Consider the following 24,111-nt stretch of genomic DNA (forward strand, 5'->3'; position numbering starts at 1 on the left):
ACTGCTTCGAGTAAGATTCATCGTATGGGTTAACCAATCTTTGTTCCTTTTCAGTTCCATCAATGTTAGATAGCATCTTTTTAAAGATGGTATCACTTTCCTGAACATATTGGTCATTCTTGTTTGTTTAACATCTGTTTTTAGCCTTACCTCTACTCTGTATATTGTCCCCCTGCACATTTTTAACCCACTCTTGAAATTTGTGGTATGCAATCTTGACTCCAAGCCTTTTTTTTCAAGCTTCACAGGCTTTTCTTCTGTCCATCGTTACTTTTTTTCAAGGGTGAACAACCCTTTTAACAAAGAATTGCTGACATCATCAAGACGTCAAACAAGTTACTGATCTTTTGTGACCAAAGCAGAACTTGGCATGCAATATATAGACTAATTGACACATAATATGTAACTAGCATTTGTACAGAACCTTACAATATCTTAAAATCATTCTTAAAAGTACTGGAGTGTGGCAACATAAAGAGAAAGGATAGCCCATTTGGCCACTTGCATCTGCTCCCAATTCAAAAAAATAGGACTTTTTAAAAAATCCCATTGCCTTGTTCCTGCAAGAACACTGTTGTTTAATTCTCTTAATATCTACAAACCTACTGATTTCTACCTTGAAGGTACCTAACAAATGACCCTCCACAGCTCTCTTAGATAGTGGATTCCAAAGTTTGCTGCCTTTTGCATGGAAGAGACTTTGTGTGGCTGATGGTTCATACACATGAAAGGAATATATTTCTAGAACAAGTATTTCTAAACCAGGAGTGCTTGAATAATGATCAGATAGAAGGGCATCATTTATTTATGATTTTCAGAACAAGAGAGAGGAAATGCTTTGGTAAATGCAAATCTAAATTTATGTTGGCATAGAATGTAATTGTCAAGAGCCTGTTCCATATACATTACATAATTGATTTCCTACATGAAGTGAATTGCAAAACACTTCTGTGAACTTTAAAATGTGCTGAAGTATGTGTATGTATATGTGTGCTGAAGTATGTGTATGTATATGTGTGTGTGTATATATAATTTTCATGCCTTCATGAGGATTATTTACAAATCAAGGGTTATACCATCACATGTGCAATGACCAGTTGATTCTTTGTGAAAAGAAGCAGTTATGTGTGCCATGCAGGAACATACCTGTTGCAGCTCTCATGCTAAATTCAATTTGAAGGAAGTGAGTTACATTCAGCACGGTTGAAGGCTGCAGTTGGAAATCTTGGAATGAATTTGTTGAGCACCAAGAACATGATAGTTCTTCGTCGTTGCATGTTTTAGGACTTATAGCAAGGATTTGAACGGGGCTCTGATGTGACTAGGCACAGAAGGAGTTAGGCTGAAGGCAAAGCTTTTCTCATTGAGAAGGCTATAAAAGCAGAAGCTGTTAGGAGCTCCCAACTCCCCAAAGACTTCCAGATGCTACTTTCCTGGCTCCGATAAGTAATGCATTTCAAGGTGAATGTTCTGTAGGGCTCTGGTGACACGTGAGTCACCTTTTAAAGTCATCGAATTGTATGTCACAGAAAACGCCCTTTTAGCCCAGCTTGTCTGTGATGACTGTGGTGTCTACAATAATCCTATTTGTCTCCATTAGGCCCATGCCCCTGTGCTCTTTCCTATCCGGGTATCTGTCCCAATGCCTTTAGAACATTGTAATTCTATCTACTTCTACCTCTGGCAGCTTGTTCCCTGAAACTACCACTCATTAAGTGTGGGGGGGGGGAAATTCCCCTCAGATCCTTTAAAGTTTTCCTTCCTACCTTACCTTACCCTTCTGCCCACCAATCTAGGAGAAAGACTTTACATTCCTACCTTACCTATGACCCTCATTGTTTTATAGACCGCCATACGGTCACCCTCGGCCTCCTACATTCCAATGAGAATAAACCCAACCTACCCAACCTCTCCCAAGTAAATCCACCATTCCAGGCAATATCCTGGTGAATCTCTTCTGCACTCATTATCTGTGTAAAAACACCTACCTCTGACATCTCCCCTATACTTTTCATCAATTACCTTAAAATTATGCCCTCTCTTATTAGCCATTTCCACCCTGTGGAAAATGTCTCTGGCTGTTCACTCTATCCATGCATCTCTCCATCTTGTACACTTCTATCAGATCACCTCTCATTCTTCTTCTCTAATAAAGAAAAGCCCTAGCTGGCTCAGCCTATCCCCATAAAACATGGTGACCAGAACTGTCCATAATACTCCAAGTATGGCCTGACCAATGATTTGTTCAGTTGCAACATTACAACACATATACATGCCATAGCCAGTAATTGACAAGTATGCCAAGTTAGTTCTATCCCTCCTTATCTACCTATGTCATTGCTCTCAGGGAGCTATGAACGTGCACTCTAAGACCACTCTGAATATCAACACTACCGAGGTCCCTGCTGTAAATGTTCGGATTAAAATCCATCTGCCACCTCTCTGTCCCCGATATCCTTTCACTACCCCTTCAATAATTAGTTCTCTAGCAGATTTTTCAGCAAAAGTTTCAGCTAAGCATTGGATCTGGATTGTTCTAGTTCTGGAAACAAAGGATGTATTGGTCCAAACGGCTTTAGTGGATACATTGCTGTGCAAAAGCCCTAGGCACCCCAGGTTTTCAATATGAGTTCAGGTGGCGTGGCCTCCACGGAGCCCCGATATCAACATCGTCAAGGCTGTCTGGGATTACCGGGAGAGAAAGAAGCAAGCGAGACAGCCAAAGCCCACAGAAGAACAGTGGCAAGTTTTCCAAGATGCTTGAAACAACCTACCAGTTAATTTTCTTATAAAACTGCACAACAATGTACCTAAGAAAATTGACGCAGTTTTAAAGGGTGGTCAGTGTCACACCAAATATTGATTTGATTTAGGTTTTTATTGTTTACTGCTCTTCATAGTAATGTTTTTAGATATTTAGAAAGTCTTCATTTTATTATATTTGAAAGCATCTTCACTTTACAGAATATTTTTTAATGTGCCCAAGACCTTTGCACAGTACTGTATATGACACTTTGCAGCTCAGTGATGCACTTGAACTTTCAGAGGAGGGATTATTCTTCATATCTTTGAATGAAGGTTGTCTAATGTCATACACTGCATGCAGCAGGTGCTGTTGGAGCTGAGCGCTGTCCTTTGTCTCCTCGGTTCCTGCCTCAGGTCATGGATTCTGATCACATTTGAATAAATTATTACAATCACAAGCACAGTTTTACCAGGAGCAAGTGCAGAGAGGATCCAGACAGAAGATGCCTTCTGGGTCCTTAAGGTGAGATTCTGAGTGTGGACCCTCTCAGAGAGGGTCTCAAGCCTTGTTACCGTTGTGCAGCAATAGGAGGGGGAGATAGAAGATGACAGGTGATACCCACGAGGGGTCAGCTCGGGGTGTGCCTTGAGAATCCCACTTCTCTCACTGAAGCAGGAACACTGTCACTAAATGTGGCAATCAAATAAAGTGTCGATCACAAACGAACAAATATTGTATTGATTGCAGTTCTTTTTTACATTTGCCTAAACATCACTCCCCATTTAATGCTTCCAATGACTAGGATAATAAAAAATATATAGCATTTGCAAAGAATAAGGGAAAATAGATTTGAAAAGATTCAGTGCAAAATATATTTTTAAAGAATAATGGGAAAAGCATCATATCTGATATGTTGCAGATTTGGAAACATTGCATCACAGCGAACTGGAATACTGGAGTGACAACTTGTGGCAAAGGATAGGCCATTCATCACTTTGAACCCCTTCCACCGTTTTATGAAATGATAGTTGAGGAAAGGTTTAATTGTTTCTGCTGTCATCCCTGTGCCACTTAATGAAGAGCTGATAATCTGTGTTGCAGAGCTGCTAAATAGACTCTTGGCATGTTCTCACAGAGAGTGAGTTCATTGGCAAAGTGTTCTATTATACATCAGTTGCCCTGTTTTAGAGAAGGTTTGGTGGAATTCTTGGCAACAGGTTGATGCCTTCCTTCTTTTGATCTTTATGCACTACAGGGAGTTCCAAGAGGAGAATGTGAGTTGAGCTTTCACTTGATTAAATGCCTGCTGTAGCTGAATGTCATGGTATTCAAATGTCTGCAGGAAAGGGTAAAAATAAACAACAGCATCTTACTTTAGTTGATGCGCAAGAATCATTAAGTGGCCATTTTATTCAGTACACTCGTACACCTGCTCATTAATGCAAATATCTAATCAGCCAATCATGCAGCAGCAACTCAATGCATAAAAGCATGCAGATGTGGTCATGAGGTTCAGTTGCTGTTCGGACCAAACATCATAACAGGGGAGAAATGTAATCTAAGCAACACACATCAAAGTTGCTGGTGAACGCAGCAGGCCAGGCAGCATCTCTAGGAAGAGGTACAGTCGACGTTTCAGGCCGAGACCCTTCGTCAGGACTAACTGAAGGAAGAGTTAGTAAGAGATTTGAAAGTGGGAGGGGGAGGGGGAGATCCAAAATGATACCTTCCTAGAGATGCTGCCTGGCCTGCTGCGTTCACCAGCAACTTTGATGTGTGTTGCTTGAATTTCCAGCATCTGCAGATTTCCTCATGTTAGCGTTGAGAAATGTGATCTAAGTGACTTTGACCGTGGAATGATTGTTGCTACCAGATGGGGTGGTTTGAGTATCTCAGAATCTGCTGGTCTCCTGGAATTTCCACACACAACAATCTTTAGCGTTTGCAGAGAATGGTGCGAGAAACAAACGTCCAGTCAGCGGCAGTACTGTGGACAAAAATGTCTTGTTACTTAGGGAGCTCAGATGAGAATGGCAAGATTGGTTCAAGCTAACAGGAAGGCAACAGTAACTCAAATATCATGAATTACAACAGTGGTGTACAAAAGATTATCTCTGAATGCACAGCAGGTTGAATCTTAAAGTAGCTGGGCCACAGCTGCAGGAAACCATAAACATACATTCAGTAGCCACTGTATTGAGTACGAATAAAGTGGCCACCGGGTGCATATCCCTTAAAGGAGGAAATTAGGAAACTACCTATTTTTGTTCTCATTGGAATGAGATTCTGGATGGTGGTGTGGTGATTAGTGCAGCAATCATTGATTAGGGTTTGATTGCCACCACTGTCTGTAAGGAGTTTGTACATTCTCCCTGTGACTGTGAGAGTTTCATCTGAGTGCTCTGGTTTTCTCCCACAGTCCCTGCTGTACAGTTAGGGTTAGGGTTAGTAAGTTGTGGGCATGCTGTGTTGCTATGGAAACACAGTGACACTTGCAGACTACCCCCACACAATTCTCGTTGATTTGGTTTGACACAAGTGACACATTTCACTGCATGTTTCGAAGCGCATGTGACAAATAAGACTAATCTTTCTTTCTCTTTCTCTATCCATTGTAATTGGGGGAAATTTAACAGACAAAAAAAACTTTATTTCTAAATTCAGCTGACATTTTTCTTCCTGTGGAACAGTGACATAAAATTGTATTCCGCGTACAATCTGCTCTGTGGATTTTTGAGAAATTATGTTTTCATTGACAGTGTGTGCTTTGGAGCTAGAAATGGAACATCATTTATAACAATACTACAGATTATCTTTAATATTTTGAATTGTGTTGTAATCCTCAGCACATTGGGCCGAGCTTGCTTTAGTCATTTTTCTCAATTAAAAGGAAGCAACACTTATCACTGCCACCGATATTTTTCACTTGAAAGATGACACAGACAGCTGTTGAGGCCAAGTCATTGGGTATATTTAAAGCAAAAGCTGACAGGTTCTTGATTAGTAAGGATGTCAAACATTACAGCTGGAAGGCAGAAGAATGAGGTTAAGAGGGAAAATAAATCCACCATGACTGAATGGCAGAGCGGACTCAATGAGCCAGATAGCCTAATTCTGCTCCTACACCTTATGGTCTTACATTTTACCAGGTTTACAAGATGCTTTTATTTCTATCTCTGAGGACATACTCCCACTATGCAAAGGAAAAGGATGTGTATACCTGACAGCCTAAATAATTGGAGTATGTGACTACTTTTGTTCACTGATATGATTACTGACAATGGAGAAGCAAAACATAACAAATTAAATGCTGCTACATTGATATTCCTGAGCTGGGGTGGACATGATAATGACCTTGGTGTGTGGACCTGTATATAAAGTGACCTATACATCGGCTTGGGCAGTTAGTTGATGGAATAAGCCAGAGGCACATTTTCCAAAGCCATCCTCTGGGCTCTGGGCAAATTATATAGAAAATAAATTACAACATTGGCATCAGGGATAAAACGCAGAATAAAAACAGAACATTGGAAGTACTGAGCAGCATGTAGAGGAGAGAAATGTATAACATTTCAGATGCTCATTGTTTTAACCTCTGAGCATCTGCAGTTTTCTTTGAAAGGAAGATGGGTACTAAATGCTGCAGAGAGTGGTTGGTTGGCTTGTGCGGGCAATATGACACAATTTCTTTCATATATTTGATCTGGAAAATTACTATTTGCTATTCTGTGTTTTTAATTTTGTGTATTGCCTAAAATGGAACCTATGACTGCCGTTGATAAAGGAAAACCAGCTAAGCTGATTTAAAAACGCAAACACGAAATCTGCAGATGCCGGAAATTCAAGCAGCACACACAAAATGCTGGTGGAATGCAGCAGGCCAGGCAACATCTATAGGAAGACTAACAAAGGGTCTCAACCCGAAACATCAACTGTACCTCTTCCTATAGATGCTGCCTGGCCTGCTGCATTCACCAGCATTTTGTGTAAGCTGATTTATCAGAGAATTGGATTTGCAGACATTGAATGTGATAAGTTTCTTGGTGACTGTTCAGGTTGACTTTCCCTTCCTCTTTCTGTCATTATCTGCTGTCTGCCTGCTCACTGTCTTGCTGATTGGTAGTGATGTGTCCTCCTGCAGGCAAACTTACGCAGTATGCAGAGACTACCACAAATCTTGACATGCACTCTGCTGGGTACTCAAATCTTCTGAGTTTGCTAATGAATGGAACTGAAATCCAGCACCTGCATTACGATAAAGTAACAGACCTGTAGAGCCTAGCATCATGAGGAAGTCTTCAGACCTCATAAATCTGCTTGCTGAGGAAGCCTGATGGTCTCCTACAGGAGACAAATTAAATGCAGTTAGATCTCCTCTATTAGAATTTAAAAAACCTCTGTTAGACAGTAATGGCAAAACATGAGGTTACATACATCCCCAGCACTAGCTTGGAAAGAACAATACTGAGAAACATAAATTGCCACAATCAGCTTGACAGCCATGGGTAATGCAGTCTGTTCCCTGGTTCGGTGTGAAGTTGGAGCTGCAGTAGGGACCAGGTAGTTATTTCAATATTGATCGTCCATATTGAGGTTTAGCTCAGAGAATTGCTTCCTAAAGACTAGGCAGAAATGACTTGCAGCTTGGTCTTTTATCAGTTTGGTAATGGTCATTGTACCAATAGAAATTAACAAAGGGAATGATTACCAGTGCACCCGTGGCTGTCAACAACTGGTCTGTGTGGAAACCGCAAATAGAGCACCAGCAACACCTGGGCCTTTGCAACGACAAAACAGCTCTTGAAAATTCAAGACATTTGTAGAGTTGTACTCACAGACAGAACACACAAACCTTGTAAAAAAAAAAATCAGTGCTTGATGCAACACAGCAGGCCAGGTGGCATCTAGGAAAAGAGTACAGTCGAAACCCTTTGACAGGACTGGAGAAAAAAAAACTGAGAGTAGATTTAAAAGGTAGGAAGACAGGTAGGTGATAGGTGAAACCTGGAGGGGGAGGGGATGAAGTAAAGGGCTGGAAAGTTGATTGGTGAAAGAGACAGAAGGCCATGGAAGAAAGAAAAAGGTGGGAGGAGCACCAGAGGACCCATCCAGCCAACACACTTTTCGTCCCTCTTCCCTCCGGGAGAAGGCTCAGGAGCTTGAAGACTCATACGGCCAGATTTGGGAACAGCTTCTTTCCAACTGTGATAAGACTGCTGAACGGATCCTGACTTGGATCTGGGCCATACCCTCCAAATATCCGGACCTGCCTCTCAGTTTTTTTACACTACCTTACTTTCCCTTCTCTATTTTCTATTTATGATTTATAATTTAAATTTTTATTATATTTACTATCGCTCTGTACTCCAGGGAGCGCGAAGCACAGAATTAAATATCGCTGTGATGATTGTACGCTCTAGTATCAATTGTTTGGCGACAATAAAGTAATAAGGTAAAGTAATTATATCAGGTTACTACAGAATGAATTGTGTCAGAAATGAATAATGATTGTAATATGAAATTTCATGTTGTATTTTAAAGTACAAAAGTGAATAGATAATGAGCAGCATCAATCACTGCAGAAAATCCTTAAGACTTGCTTCTCACCTCTTATTAGAATACTTATTTACAAACGTGTTTTAATTTGGAAATTGTTTTATTTTCTCATCAAGAATAAGATATTGCAATTGTTGAAAATAATAATCACTCACTGCATTGTATTAACTTTTAGTGCCTTATGATCTAAGATCGATTTAAACAAAGCAAGTTTCACTTTTCCAGGTGAAATTGCAAAGTCAGACTGATAATTTGCAGCTGTGATTCACGTTAGTGGTTCCAATATCTTCCCACTATCCAACTCACTTCAAATGAAGTCAGTAATCACACTTTGCTCGTTTTAGAAATTGGATTTCCTAGGTTTTGGAAATAACTACTGTTGAACAGCCACACAAAAAATAAAACATAACGTAGTGTATTCTTCACAGGTGGAATTTTAAAAGAACCCAAGCACTGAAAAAACCTCAACAGCTTCAAATCGCACCTGAAGCAGCTTGTACACATACCAAAACACCCCAGCTCATGCATGAAGTGCTATTTTGTAACTAATGAGAAAATGCTCTGTATGGCTCAGTGATCATCCTACACAAGCATAGGTCTGGGTAAGTTGGGTATCTCCATAGGGATGGCTACCTCCGGTAGAGGAGAAACAGATGTACAGAATTGCAAAGGCCCTCTTGCAGACAGCCTCCCTCTCCCCGTAGCATCCCGTATACTACTGGTGTTTGCTTGTCCTAGGGATCATGCCTCTGACTTGCACTTGCAGTGCAATGAAGTGCCACAAGATGCATTACTACAATACTTTTCCCATTAGCACACACAGATCATAATCCAATTCATCTTTTGACCTGAAAACCCTTTTAAAACTGTTGAGCACTTACTTTTGATCAATTTTACAATCTTCTTCACAATTTGAGTTCAGGTTTATTGCCATCTGTCAATATATACAGCCAAATAAAACAGCGTTCCTCCAGACCACAGGACACCCACACAAAATATATCATATGCTTCATATAAAATGAAGTACTAAACTATAAATAAGTTAATAAAATATAATTCAAAATGCATGCTGTAAGGCACAGCACAGATAAACAGAAAACAGTGCAGTAAGCAGCTTGCTGTGCGTGTCAAGACCTCAGTGGAGGCAAGGTTTTCTTCAGTCTTACAGCCCGAGGGCTGAAGACTCCTATTCCGACAGCCTTAGTCCTGATGTTTCTGTACTCCTTCCTGACAATAGTGGGTCAAGGAGATTGTGGGATGGGTGGTAGGGATACTCAACAATACTTCGGGCCCTTCATCTGCAATGCTCTTGGTAAGTGTTATAGAGAGGAGGGAGACCCTAATGATCCCCTCAGTAGTTCTTGCTGTCTTCAGTAGGGTATTGTGGTCGATGCATTGTAGCATCTGGTACCACACACTGATGAGCCAGACAGGACACTCTCAGTGCTGCTCCTGTAGAAAGTTGTGAGAATGGGGGTAGGGAGCCTTGCATGCCAATCTCCTCAGTAAGTGTAGACGCTGCTGTGCCTTCTTGACTAGTAAGGAAGTGTTGCGGGTCCAGGTTATGTGCACACCAAGGAACTTTGTGCTCTTCACTCTCTCCACGGCAGATCTATCGATGTGCAATGGAGAGTGGTCGACCTGTGTCTTCACGAAGTCCACAATCATCTCTTTTGACTTGTCCACGTTGAGACTCAGGTTGTTGTTCTCACACCATTTAACAAGCCTTCTTCCCTGTAAGCCAACTCCTCATTGTTGCTGATGAAGCCAACCACTGTTGTATTATCAGAGAACTTGATGATGTGGTTTGAGCTGAATCTGGCAGTAAAGTCATGAGTCAGCAGGCTGAGCACACCACCCTGGGGGGGGGGGGGCACCAGTACTCACCACGTTAGGTGATGCAGTTCGAGATGTTGCTGCTAACTTGGACTGACTGTGGTCTTTCCATCAAGAAATCCAAGATCCAGGTCCCAAAAGGGGTGAAGAGTCCCAGCGAGGACAGTTTACGCACCATCCTCTGAGGAATGATTGTGTTAAATGCTGAGCTGAAGTCGGTGAACAACAACCTGGCATATGAGGCACTTGTTTTTTTTTGGGACAGTACGGAGCTGAGGCTAAGGCATCATCAGTGGACTGGTTTGAGTAGTAGGCAAACTGGAAAGGGTCCAATGTAGCTGGAAGGTGAGGATTTATATGATCTATTTTCAGCTGATCAAAGCACTTCATGATTGTTGAAGTCCGTGCCACTGGACAGTAATTATTTTGGCCTTTTAGCACTGTTCTTTTGGCACCCGAATGATGGTGGCTGATTTGAAGCCTGCAGGGAACACATGCAACAGTGTTTTAGCATACTAAAAGTGAAAGCCACAAATCTTGTCTCCACTAAGTTTTCTAGTTTTTCTTCTAATGACTTAACATTTGCAATAGCCTCATAATTTACAGGACAAATGTATTTGCATTGATGACTGGGTGATTGTATTTTCAATTTTCCATCAAGGATTATCAAAATAAAAAGTAGTGAATGAAATGACTTTTTTTTGGATCAGGTGATAGTGGATAAGGTGTTAAAGGTGCATCTTTAAAGTAATCGAGAAGTGATGTCGATTAACTTGCCTGGCATAAAATATACATATTGATCCTGATGTCCCATTGGTATAATCAATATTTTTACACCTCCTGGTAGAATCCATGTATTACCAATGTGCATTGATAACTTTTAAGACAACAAATAACACTAACATTTTCTTTTGTCTTCTTCAATATCACTAGAGGATAATAACTATCGATATCAATGCAGTATGATGAATTTTTACAATACTTGTATGGAATTCTTCACTAGGTTTTCATTAGGAATATGAATTGCAATCTTAAAGTAACAGAGAAATGATTCTGATAAGGCTGACTGTCTTTCTTTGCTCAGCTGATGTTGGCAGGGGTCGTTACATAGATATTAAGTCTATTGTAGCTCCATTCGTTAGTCAGGAGTAAACCATCCAGGTATCAGGATGTGGTTCCCTGTCTGCATCTTCTACTTGTGTGTGTGTGTGTGTGAGTGACTCATCTAGTAATTAAGCATTAGTAATAAACTTTTAAAAATCATTCGACTCTGGCATGGTGCCTGAGGACTGGAAAATTACAATATGACTCCACTCCTTAAGAAAGGAGGAAGGCAGCAGAAAGGAAATTATAGACCAATTAGCCTGATGTCAGTGGTTGAGAAGATTTTGGCGTCAATTGTTAAAGATGAGGTTATGGATTACTTGGTGACATAGGACAAGAGAGGACAAAGTCAGCATGGTTTCCTTAAGGGAAAATCTTGCCTGACAAACCCGTTGGAATTCTTTGAGGAGATGACAAGTAGAATAGATAAAGGAGATGCAGTAGATGTTGTATATTTGGACTTTCAGAAGGTGCCACACATGAGGCTGCTTACCAAGTTAAGAGCCCATGGTATTACAGGAAGGTTATTGGCATGGTTATATCATTGGCTGATTGGTAAGCGTCAGCAAGTGGGAATAAAGGGATCTTTTACTGGTTGGGTCAGAGTTGGGACTGCTTTTTATGCTGTACTGTATATCAATGATTTAGATAATGAAATAGATGGCTTTGTTGGCAAGTTTTCAGATGATACGAAGATTGATGGAGGGGCAGGTATTGTTGAGGAAACCGGAAGGCTGCAGAAGGGCTCAGACGGAGAATGGAGAATGGGTAAGAAAGAGGCAAATGAAATACGATGTTGGAAAATGCATGGTCATGCACTTTGGTAATAGAAGTAACTGTGAAGACTATTTTCTAAATGGGGAGAAAATTAAAAAATCTGAGGTGCAAAGGGACATGGGAATCCTTGTGCAGGTAGAGTCAGTGGTGAGGAAGGCAGATGCAATGTTAGCAATTATTTCAAGTGGTCTAGAATACAAGAGCAGGAATGTGATGCTGAGGCTTTATGAAGCACTGATGAAGCCTCACCTTGAGTATTGTGAACAGTTTTGGGTTCCTCATCTAAGAAAATATGTGCTGGCGTTGGAGAGGCTTCAGAGTGGGGTCACAAGGATGATTCCGAAAATGAAAGGGTTATCATACAAGGAATATTTGATAACTCTGGGTCTGTACTCGCTGGAATTTAGAAGGATGAGGGGGGATCTCATTGAAACCTTTTGAATGTTAAAAGGCCTAGACAGAGTAGATGTGGAAAGGATGTTTCCCATGGTGGTGGAGTCTAGGACAAGAGGGCATAGCTTCAGGATAGAGGGTCATCCATTTAAAACAGAGATGCAAAGAAATTTCTTTAGCCAGAGGATGGTGAATTTGTGGAATTTGTTACCACAGGCAGCGTTGGAAGCCAGTTTGCTGGGTGTATTTAAGACTGAGTTTGATAGGTTCTTGATTGGACATGGCATCAAAGGTTACAGGCAGAAGAATGGGGAATGGGGCTGAGGAGGGCAAAAATGATCAGCTGTGATTGAAAGGCAGAACAGACTCGATGGACCAAATGGCCTAATTCTGCTGCTATGTCATAGGAGCTTATGGAATATTGAGCACTTTAGTAAAATGTATAAGTGAACAAAAATACTTCAAACTTTAAACAAAACAGCATTACTAAATGACAAATGTAAATGAACTATAATAGAAGTATTTTCTATCATTCTTATCTCTGCCATTATTCAGGGAACAGATGTTTCATTTGTTAAAGAATGAAAGGAACCTAATGCCCAAACTGATGTCTTGTCAGTGAAGATAAGATAGCTCAATTGCCCGTCCAAGGAGTAGGCAGAATGGTTTGACGTTAAATCCTTTAATATATCTATATGTGTATCTTCTTTAACAGACGGAGCAGTTTGTACATACTTTTGAAGACCAGCTGCTGAGAAGTGCGCTGTTGGCTCTACATAAGGCTCGTCCAAGTTACATCAACAAAAAGTGCTCCACTCTCATCCCTAATCCAGACACAGCTGAAGAACAACTTGAAAACAATGAGCGCAAGTCCAGCAAAGATTCAATACCTCACCACGCTGAATATGATGAGGAAGATTGGGCAAGTGAATTTTTAGAGAACTTTTACTTCATAATTAGCACATCTTTATGGTTTGTTTATGCATTACATCCTATCAATTCCAAAAGATGAAACTGTAAGAGTACAATTCTGTATACTACATGTGGTGTGTGAAAATTTGTGTGATGTTACAATTAAGCAGCTTCCAATACTAAGGTGGTTTCTGAAAAATGCTCCTGCAGCTCAAATAATGTTAACTGATTATGGGAAACATTTATATTGATAACAAAGATCTCACAAGTTAGTAAAAATAATTTTTTCTTCCGTACAACAGATTGACTTTCTCTGAGTGTATATTATTCATTAGTAATGTGTTTTTTAACCTCATTCTTTCATAAAAGGGTTAGATGGAGATCAAGTGACTTATCCAAAACAAGCATTTTGCCAAGACAGTGAAATTCCAATCAGAAATTTCTTTATGTTTGCTCTAAGCCAGGTTATTAGTTGTGACCAATTGTGTCGACACAGAATTACTTAGAAGTTCATCTTACTTTCAATGAAATGGCTGACGAAGAAAGGGTACCTTAATCGTACCAGTTGAAGACAGGCATAGTCCTTCCACCCCTGCTGAGACCAAGGCTTTCAGCCTACCCAAATGTTTTCTTAATCTTGTAGTTAATAGCTGTAATTGATCTTAGCCTTGCCATTATGTAAATGTTTTAATCATTAATAATTCAGAGAGTATTTGATAACATTGATATAGAAAATGTGTTTTTGTTCTGGATATAATTTGTTTGTTTTTCCAGGACAGAGTGTGGGTGAATGTGGGGAAGAGCTTGAACTGTATAATTGCAATGGTGGATCGACTGCTTGAAGAAAGTGGCAACAGCCCAGAATGTGAACCAAATTCTTCGTCAGCTGACCAGAGCTCCTCTTCAGCATGTGGTGGGTGTGCTTTCAACTTTCATAAAAAGCAAGTAAAAGCAACACTCTGCATCCGTTAGTCTTGCCAGACCATGGATCTGCGCCTGGAAAGTCTTCACTTTCCAATGCACAGGCCTGGGCAAGGTTGTATGGAAGACCGGTAGTTGCCTATGCTGCAAGTCTCCCCTCTCCACGACACCGATGTTGTCCAAGGGTAGGGCAAGGGCCGATACAGCTTGGCACCAGTGTCGTTGCAGAGCACTGTGTGGTTAAGTGCCTTGCTCAAGGACACAACACGCTGCCTCATCTGGGGTTCGAACCCACGACCTTCAGGTCACTAGTCCAATGCCTTAACCACTTGGCCACGTGTCCACTCTGCAGTGCAATTCAAATATTTATTTCCTTGGGAGTTTGGAACTATTTCCCATTGAAACCTTGGGATTGTTAACTGTTACTGTTTTGATCACTAGTTTGCTTTTTCACCTTAACCAGCGGGAAATCATCGTTCTGAAAGAGCAAATCCAATGAGACCCAGTCATGGTGTTTCAGCAGAACACTTGGATTTACAGTTTGATAAATGTAATAAAGTGCATTCATGCTTTTGTTCTGCATGTACAAGCTAGTGCAGGTCTTCCTCAGGTTACAAACCCCTGACTTACACGCAGTCTACACATATGAATAAGTGATTGAGAGACAGTGGGATGGATTTGCCAGCTGCAGGCATCTTCCACTGGATATAAATGGGGCATTTCCCTGTGTCTTCTCTCCCTACACTCCATCACTATCCCTAACAAGCCCAAACAATTGCAGACTGGGCCGAGCCAGGCAGATCTGTGAGCGCTAAGCTGACTCATTCACTGAGTCAGTGCGACTGGCTGGCAGCCGCTCTTCCTACAGCTGCTCGCTCTCCTCTCACGGCTTTTTCTGTGATTCTCTCCTGCACACTGTATTCCTTTCTTTGTCACGTGTAGGCAGTTTGGGTTACAGTCTGCTCACAGGAACGGAGCACTGCTGCAGTCTGGGGAGGGTCTATATGTACAATGTCTAGAATCCCGTAAAGAGTAGCTCATCTGCTGTCTACTGTCATCTCTTCCACATATACACCATGGAATTTATATAACGGAAGGTGAATGAAGTACTCAGTGAATGTTGCAAGACATAAAGGACTCTCAAAGCCGTGCTAGAGCAGTTTAATAAGAAACAAAGCATCTCAGTATCATGAACCTGACAGGTTAAAGGGAAGAAGGATGGAAAGTTAAATATGTAGCTGCAGGCTAATATGAAAGAGGGATGCTCACATTTCTGGAACAATGGAATAACTTCCATCTAAATCAAAGAAGAGAATTAATCTGTATTCTCTGCATAATTGTATTCGTTGGTGTAGTCCCTTCTTATCTTATTGAAATTCATCTTTATGGTAGAGCAGTCATCTATAAATACTTTTTGAAATAGAAGCAGATGGTTTAACTGGAATGCACTATGAAAAGGATTACCAGAAAAAGAGGCTACAGTATAGTAAAAGATTTACAAATATTGTCAAAGAAGAAAGGAAAATATTAGAAAACCAACTAAAGAACACAGTGGAAAAAATTGTATTAAATTGGTAAATTGGTCCATTATTGTCACATGTACAGTGAAAATCTTTGTTTTGTAAGCCATTCATACAGATCATTTAATCACATCAGTACATTGAAATGGAACAAGAAAAAAGCAATAACAAAATGCAAAATAGAGTGTTACAGTAACAGAGAAAGTGCAATGTCAACAGACAATAAGATGCAAGACGATGATAAAGTAGATGGTGAGGTCGCAAGTCCATTTTACCTTACAAAGCAAACGCTCAGCAGTCTTGTGTCAGCAGGTAGAAGATGGCCTAGCAGTGTGTGCTTTCAGGCTTTTGAAATCTATGACTGAGTGGTATTAAAAATGAAAATAGAGAATGATGACTTTTAACCAAGTGGTCTTACAGCTAAAAGCTTACATTGAATGGGTTTTGATCTTAAAACTCTTGGCTACAATATAATTAAGAGAAAGAGGAAAGGTAGAGACAAATACAGTGTCCCTGCTAAAGGATTTCTGTCATTGTTAAGGGGTTTATTCAGTGTCGATACTGAGTATATTTACAAGGAGCACTGTCACAGGAAAGCAGCATCCATCATCATGAACTCCCACCACCCAGACCATGCTCTCTTCTCTCTGCTGCTGTCAGGAAGAAGGTACAGGACCCTCAAGTCCCACACCACCAGGTTCAGGAACAGTTATTACCCGTCAACCATCAGCCTCTTCATCCTGTCCACCCTGAGGGGATAACTTCACTCACCCCAACAGTGAACAGTCTTAAGGACATTACAACTCGTCTACTCGATGTGAATTGCTTATTGATTTATTTATTATTGTTACTTTTTCTTCTTCTTCTGCATTTGTACATTTTGTTGTTTTTTGCACACTGGTTGTTTGTCCATCTTTGTCATGTGCATTTTTCATTGATTCTTTAGTGTTTCTTTGTGAATGCCTGCAAGAAAACGAATATCATGGTAATATAGAGTAAGGTGACATTTATGTCCTTTGGTAATAAATTACTTTGAACTTTGACATTTAAGGCCTTAATGTTAGGAGCTGCTGTAAGGTACAATCTATGTGAGTGGAATTATTACATTTCTAGAAATATTCCAAATGTTGCTTAAGCAGTGGGGATTATACAGAAATGAATAGCTTCACGGAGATATCTGACATTAATGGGAACATGATAGGTAATTTAAACTCTCAAGATAGATAAGAATAAGAGTATAGCATTGGGATCAAAATTGGTAATGTAGTATCAAATGTATTCAGATTTCTTTTTCATTTAATTGTCAGAAATAAGATGCAGAAAATAATCAATGCCAAATCAATTGAGATTCAGCAATTACATTGTGCTGAACTTCAGACGTGAATCAAAGATAGGAATACTGGAACTATAGTGAAATAACAGTTGACATTCACGTAAAGTCTTTCATATAAATTAAAAGCCTAAGTACTTCACAAAGACCATATCAGATTGGAATGCAGCCTGTACTAATGAGCTGAAATGATAGTGAATGGTAAGTTATGTGAAATACTTTAGGACAGCATTGATGGAGTATTAAACAGATATGTTTTAAATAAATGAATTCAAGGTGCATTAAATATAACTCAGTAGATTAATAAATAGTCTAAACATAAACTTTTTTTTAAAAATGGGGGTAGTTGCACATAGTAATCCATAAGAAAATTGTAAGATTGTGAACAAATGTAGAAAGTACTGTGAAAAGTTTTTTAAAAAGGGAGTTTTTGGAAGAGAACATGAAAAATAGTAAATAAACCAAAAGAATTTTATAACGGTGTAAAAAGTAAAATAGTAGCTAAAGAAGTTAATAAAAAAGAACTAATGAAAAGAAAATATTTTGTATGTGCTTGCCTGAGACAGACATGGAGCAAATATTAAAGATAGCGATAGAAAGTAGTTTTGTTGTAGTTACTGAATTCAAGATGGGTTCTAATGTTGTACATTTTAGGTTTGCATAAGAAAGTGGGGAGGAGAATTAAAATACACATATGTTGTTATACATTGAATAAGTGAAAGGTAATTTGTCTGGTGCTAATTTAGTAGTTAAAAACACCAATTTAAAACTATTACAGTAGTAAAAAAAAAATGCTAATTTACTCCTTGTTACAAGCTGCTGTGTTGCAAAAGCAGACACCACTGCATCCTCTTCAGCGAAAAAAAATCAATAAATGCCCTAGCCCACAGGGGAGAAAGCATACATCAGTGAAATTAATTTTGGAATTTTCAGGCAATGACCTGATGTAACACAATAGATTGATAATGCCTCTTGCTTTGCCTTAAATTGTGAGTGACTGTTTGAAAAAAATGTTCAATCTTGATCTTTCAGTTTGAGACATCATTCTAGCTATGTAATTAGCATGTTATTTATATTTATCCTGTATTTATTTTTCTAAATCACAAAGCTGACAAATTCTCAGTTTTTAGAGAATCTGAAAGTAGGCATATTGAAAAGAATGCCATAAGTATTACAAATATTCTTATAACTTAGTAGAATCTGCAGTGAAGTGTGGAACAGTTGGGTGGATTTCAAGGTTACCTTGAAAACTATTTTAGAACATTACTGCTTTCATACAGTAGTTTTTCATATATTTATGCAAGTGCAGAGGAATGTGTTCAAACAATGAACCATAGAACACTACAGCACAGAAAGCAGGCCATCTGGCCCTTCTAGTCTGTGCCGAAACTTTATTCCGCTAGTCCCATTGACCTGTACCCAGTCCATAACCCTCCAGACCTCTCCTATCCATGTATCTATCCAATTTATTCTTAAAACTTAAGAGTGAGCCTGTACTTACCACGTCAGGTGGCAGCTCGTTCCACACTCCCACCACTCTCTGAGTGAAGAGGTTCCCCCTAAACCTTTCCCCTTTCACCCTAAAGCCATGTCTTCTCGTATTTATCTCTCCTAATCTAAGTGGAAAGAGCCTACTCACATTTACTCTGTCTATACCCCTCATAATTTTGTAAACCTCTATCAAATCTCCCCTCATTCTTCTACGCTCCAAGGAATAAAGTCCTAACCTGTTCAATCTATCCCTGTAACTCAACTCCTGAAGACCTGGCAACATCCTAGTAAATCTTCTCTGCACTCGTTCAATCTTACTGATATCCTTCCTATAGTTAGGTGACCAGAACTGCACACAATGCTGCAAATTTAGCCTCACCAATGTCTTATACAACCTCACCATAACATACCAACTCCTATACTCAATACTTTGATTTATGAATGCCAGGATGCCAAAAGCCACCTTTACAACCCTGTCTACCTGTGACGCCATTTTCAAGGAATTATGTATCTGAACTCCCAGATCCCTTTGTTCCTCCACACTCCTCAGTGCCCTACCATTTACTGTGTATGCCCTACCTTGATTTGTCCTTCCAAAATGAAACACCTCACACTTGTCTGCATTAAATTCCATCTGCCATTTTCTGGCCCATTTTTCCAGTTGGTCCATATCCCTCCGCAAGCTTTGAAAGCCTTCCTCGCTGTCCACAATGCCTCCAGTCTTAGTGCCATCAGCAGACCTGCTGGTCCAATGCTTTGTTAATTATCTTAATTGTGTTTGTTTTGTCAGATAATTGGTACGATGGGCTGTACCCCCTGGTAATTACTCTAAAGGACTGTGTCAGTGAAGTGATTAACAGAGCAAAGAAGGCCATGGTGTTTGTTCTTCTTCAAGACTGTGGTTCCAATATACCACAGGCCCTGGCATTGCATCAGAGGAGAGACGTAGTCTTTAGCCAAGCAGTAAGTGAATATTCTGCCAATGTGATAAAAAGGGAATTAATGAATAGAAATGTATGTGGATTAAACTTTATGCAAATATATGATGATTCAGCAAAATTAAGCAGGATCCAGACTCATGTCAATTATCATTGCCTCTGGGTGTAGCATTATGAAATCATTATTAAAAATGAGTATTCATGGTAATCACTCGTGGACAGTTTAAATTAGTTGATTAGCAAATTGAGTTCTGGACCAGTGATCTGGTGTTTAAATTATTTTGAATCCCATCATACATTAATTGAGATTTTTTTTCAAATGTTAGCTTCAGTGGCGGCAATTGTGATAATGCCAGATTATCATTAAAACCCATCTGGTTCTCTAAATTTCCTCTAGAAAAGAACCCTGCAATCTGTAACCAGTCTAGAACTACTAATATGGTTATCTAGTAAGTACCTCCTGAATACAGTAGTAATTAGTGTTGGACAATAGATGCAGCCAGTTTTTGTTTTGTATGAGGAGCTCACCGTTTTAAACATACAGCAATCGATTCCAGCTACTACTGAGGAAAACTAATTGAATGCAGATCTGAGTGTGCTCCAATTCTAATGGATTAGTCAAGATGAGCACAAGCAATTACCCACTGGACCACCTGGGAATTTGTTCAGATTTGTTAATTTGAAGCTTGAGTATCAGGCCACCATGTGAACTGTAAGATTACCTACTAGAGTGAGGCAAATGGGTTCCCAGGATATTGAGTACATGCTTACAGTAGACTGGCAAGAAAAACACTTTATCTTAAATTGTGTTCCAGCACTTCCAATAATGGAGTATTTTAATGGAGTAATTGATCTCATGAGGTTGAAGTGACTATTATCTGCTCCCACTGCAGAGCTGTGCCATACATAAATTCTAAATTCTATTTAGGCTGGGGAATTTACTCTTCTATTCCAAAGAAGAATAAACTTGTGTCAATGTGTCTAATATATAAGCCTTTGTAAATAAAACTGTTTTGGTCCAATTAGATTTTCTATTTTTAAAGACGTTTTACAATTTCTCGCCATACCTTTTCCTCTAGGGGTGGAGTGGCAAATAAAAAAGTAATGATCTTATTCGACCAAATAATCTCTGTAAACGGTAGAATAGTAATTACGGAATTCAATTGTCGCAGCTGGTTCAGTATGTTATAGAATAGTGGTACAATGTGAGAAAGGTACTGGTAGCGTTAGATGATACCTTAACAATCATTTATTATACTTCTTTTGACAAGAATTAATGGACAGAGTAGTATAACATTCAAATAATTTTATACAAAATAGGGTGAATTGAAATTGAAACTCATTATATAATATATTGTTAATTGTATTTCTGAGGAAATTGAATGCTGGGTTCATTTGCTCTCACATGATATCTTGTCCATTAATCTATGTTTTGTAATATATAATAGCACTAAGTATTAAAGAAAACATCATTGTCCTTATTGGACTGTATGATAAATATGGTGCAAGACATTCTGGACGAGATAGACTTCCAGGATCATTAACCAAAGAAAGAAGAAATGTTTGTTTTCATATTGCTCCTTCTTCCATACATACTTCAGAAGTGTTTCATACATATGGATTATTACAAAATGTCACAAAGTATATAGCTTATCTTCCAGGGAATTATATTTGAAAAGTCTTCTATTTTTAAAAATCCCTTAAAGCAGCCAGCAATCTGCCACATTTGTCAATCTCCAAACTTGTTTAACGTTCAGTTGTTACATGACAGTGAGAAGTGCTTGTTCAAACCAATTAGAAGAGTAGCTCCATAATAAGATAACAGATTCTTTCAGCTTATCCATCTTACATTCTTCCCAAAAGCATGACATTCTAATAGAAACCCCAAGGGTGCCCATATTTTCTGAAGATGCATCACCACTTTCATCTGTTTTAAACTGCTCCTCACAAGAAAGTAACGCCACAGCATTTTATTGTTGAATGTCAGCCTGAGGGAACAGACGCAGTTTTGTTTCCATCTTCTTCTCAATCCTCACAGTAAGAGCAATTGAATTTACAGCATAGGTGGATTTCTTTGGACCGATTGTGCCAGAGGTCATCAACTGAAATTATCCGTCTCAATTCCATCCAACTCCTCCATATAATTTTATCTTTTCCTCAAATATTTTCAAAGCACCCATTCCTCTAATGTCGGAACACAATATGCCGGTACTTCTCAGAGTTTTCCCATGAAAAGTGAAGGGGTGAAGAAAGGGTGTCTGGAGAGGGGAGAAAGAGAGTGTGAGTCAGGGAGGAAATGGATGAGAAAAGGAGGATTTGAGGAAGAAAGGTAAGGGCTGGGAGGAGTTAGGGGAGGTTTTAGAAGTAGAATGTACTGATGGAGAGTCAGAGTCGTACTGCAATTGTACAAATCTGAGGTAGGGTACAGAGTGTGGATAGAATCACTGTTCATAAGCTTTCAACTGGAGGTGCGAGTAGGTATTTTATGCTTATCTTCCTTCCTATGTATGTATCTTAGCTTCATCTCAGACCCATTGTCCTTGGACCAAGACTTTTCTATATCAAGATTTTGTCAAAGTTGGTGTGCAATGGCTACTCTCCAGGAAATCACATAAAAGCATCTTCCTCTCTTTATTGAAGTAAAAGCATAATGCTGCCTAATAAGAAAAATAAGAATAATTTTTTATTCAAAGAGTCCTGATGAAGGATCTCAGCCTGAAACACCATCTGTTTATTTCCCTCAACAGATACTGCCTGATTTGCTGAGTCATTCCTCCAGCATTTTGTGTCGGAGATCTTGCTAATGTCATCTTCCCTACTGCTTTTGCATGTAGTCCTGAAGAAATTTACATTATAACTATGCTTTTGTTGATGAAATGAAATACTACAATAAATTATAATTTTAATGCCTTATCAGTTTTCTTGTTCTTGTTAGCTTGCAGGCCTGGTCTGTGGGTTTGTAATCAAACTGCAAACTTGTTTGCATGATCATGGTTTCCTACTGCAGCTTCACACAGTGGGTTTGTTGGTGCAGTTTGAAGGACTTCTCAGCACATACAGTGAGTAACATGTCTAGTTTTATGAACACACCACTTATTAGCTGCAGGAAACCTGTGTAGTTCAGGCAGTTTGTTGGAAGTACTCTGTTTTAAGATAACAGTGTAAGAGGGGGCAGCACATATAAAATGCTGGAGGACCTCAGCAGGTCAGGCAGCATCTCTGAAGAGGAATAAACAGTCAATATTTTGGGCCAAGATCCTTCATCAGGCACATTGATTGCTTATTCCATTCATTGATGCTGCCTGACTTGCTGAGTTTCTCAAGCATTGTGTGTGTGTGTGTGTGTGTGTGTGTTTCTCAAGATTTACTGGATCACTTGTGTTCATGTAATATGGAACTGCTGATGAAAATTAACGAGCAACAGTAAATGGAACAGATAGTGGCTAAGTTACATCAGTTAATGCAATCTGTGTTTTGTTGCCTTAAACACCTAAATATACACATTGTGTACCCTTATATATATACAAATGCATCTAGACATCTTTGATGTAGAATTCATACTTCTATCATATCCTCAAAGAACTTTACATTTATGTTTTATCGCAGATTCTGAATTTACCATTCTTATTTGAAAGAATTTCTGCCTCTTACCATTCAAGTAAACTACATAGAGCTGCAGTCTAAACTTTCCTTTTGGCTGAAAGATGATTCTGAAATGTAGAGTGTCATTCTGTGTAAAGTAATGTAAGCATTCTGGAAATGGACATTCAAGTTGGACCAATTTTGAGAATTTTCTTTCCTGTTTGAACTTTTATGTAAACAAGTTTATACAGGCAACACAAAATTTCCTACGAATCTTCAGGAACCTGGAGTGTTTAAAAACAATGTTTTTGAGTACGGTGTAATAATGCTACAGTTTGATTAATGCTTGCTGAGATAACTTATCATTATTATTAGATGAGATTAGATTATGAGGACACACAGTCCTCTTTTATTGTCATTTAGTAATACATGCATTAAGAAATGATACACTTTGTTCCTCCAGAATGATATCACAGAAACATAAGACAAACCAAGACTAAAAAAATGGACAAAAACCGTATAATTATAACATATAGCTACAACAGTGCAAAACAATACCATAATTTGATGAAGAACAGACCATGGGCACGTTAAAAAAAGTCTCAAAGTCTCTCGAAAGTCCCATCATCTCACACAGACGGTTGAAGGGAGAAACTCCCTTCCATGAGCTTCCAGCACCGCAAACTTGCCGATGCAGCATCCTGGAAGCACCCGACCACTGTCTGACTCTGAGTCTGTCTGAAAACTTCTAGCCTCTGACCAGCCCTCCGACACCGGGCACCGAGCACCATCTCTGCCGAGTGCTTCGACACCATCCCCGGCAATAGGCAGTAGGCAAAGCCAAGGATTTGGGGCCTTCCCCTCCGGAGATTCTCGATTGCATAGTAGCAGCGGCAGCAAAGCAGGCATTTCAAAAGTTCCTCCAGATGTTCTTCCGTGCATCTTCACGTCCATCTCCATCAAATCAGGATTGTGCACGGCATCCTACTTCACAAATACGATATC

At 39.4% G+C, this 24,111-nt stretch overlaps 1 protein-coding gene across 15 annotated transcripts in view; it reads left to right on the forward strand.

Moving 5' to 3' along the window:
* inpp4b (inositol polyphosphate-4-phosphatase type II B) overlaps positions 1-24,111 on the forward strand; it is an 813,686-nt gene that overhangs the window by 731,689 nt on the left and 57,886 nt on the right. For all 15 annotated transcript variants that reach the window (XM_072256187.1, XM_072256173.1, XM_072256177.1 and 12 more), the window contains 4 exons: positions 13,128-13,334; positions 14,099-14,237; positions 19,377-19,549; positions 22,460-22,583. In XM_072256187.1, coding sequence (XP_072112288.1) covers positions 13,128-13,334; positions 14,099-14,237; positions 19,377-19,549; positions 22,460-22,583 — 643 coding nt within the window. The remainder of the gene's footprint in view (positions 1-13,127; positions 13,335-14,098; positions 14,238-19,376; positions 19,550-22,459; positions 22,584-24,111) is intronic.

This window comes from Mobula birostris, chromosome 4 (assembly GCF_030028105.1).
Source record: "Mobula birostris isolate sMobBir1 chromosome 4, sMobBir1.hap1, whole genome shotgun sequence".
In the NCBI taxonomy this organism is placed as follows: Eukaryota; Metazoa; Chordata; class Chondrichthyes; order Myliobatiformes; family Myliobatidae; genus Mobula; species Mobula birostris.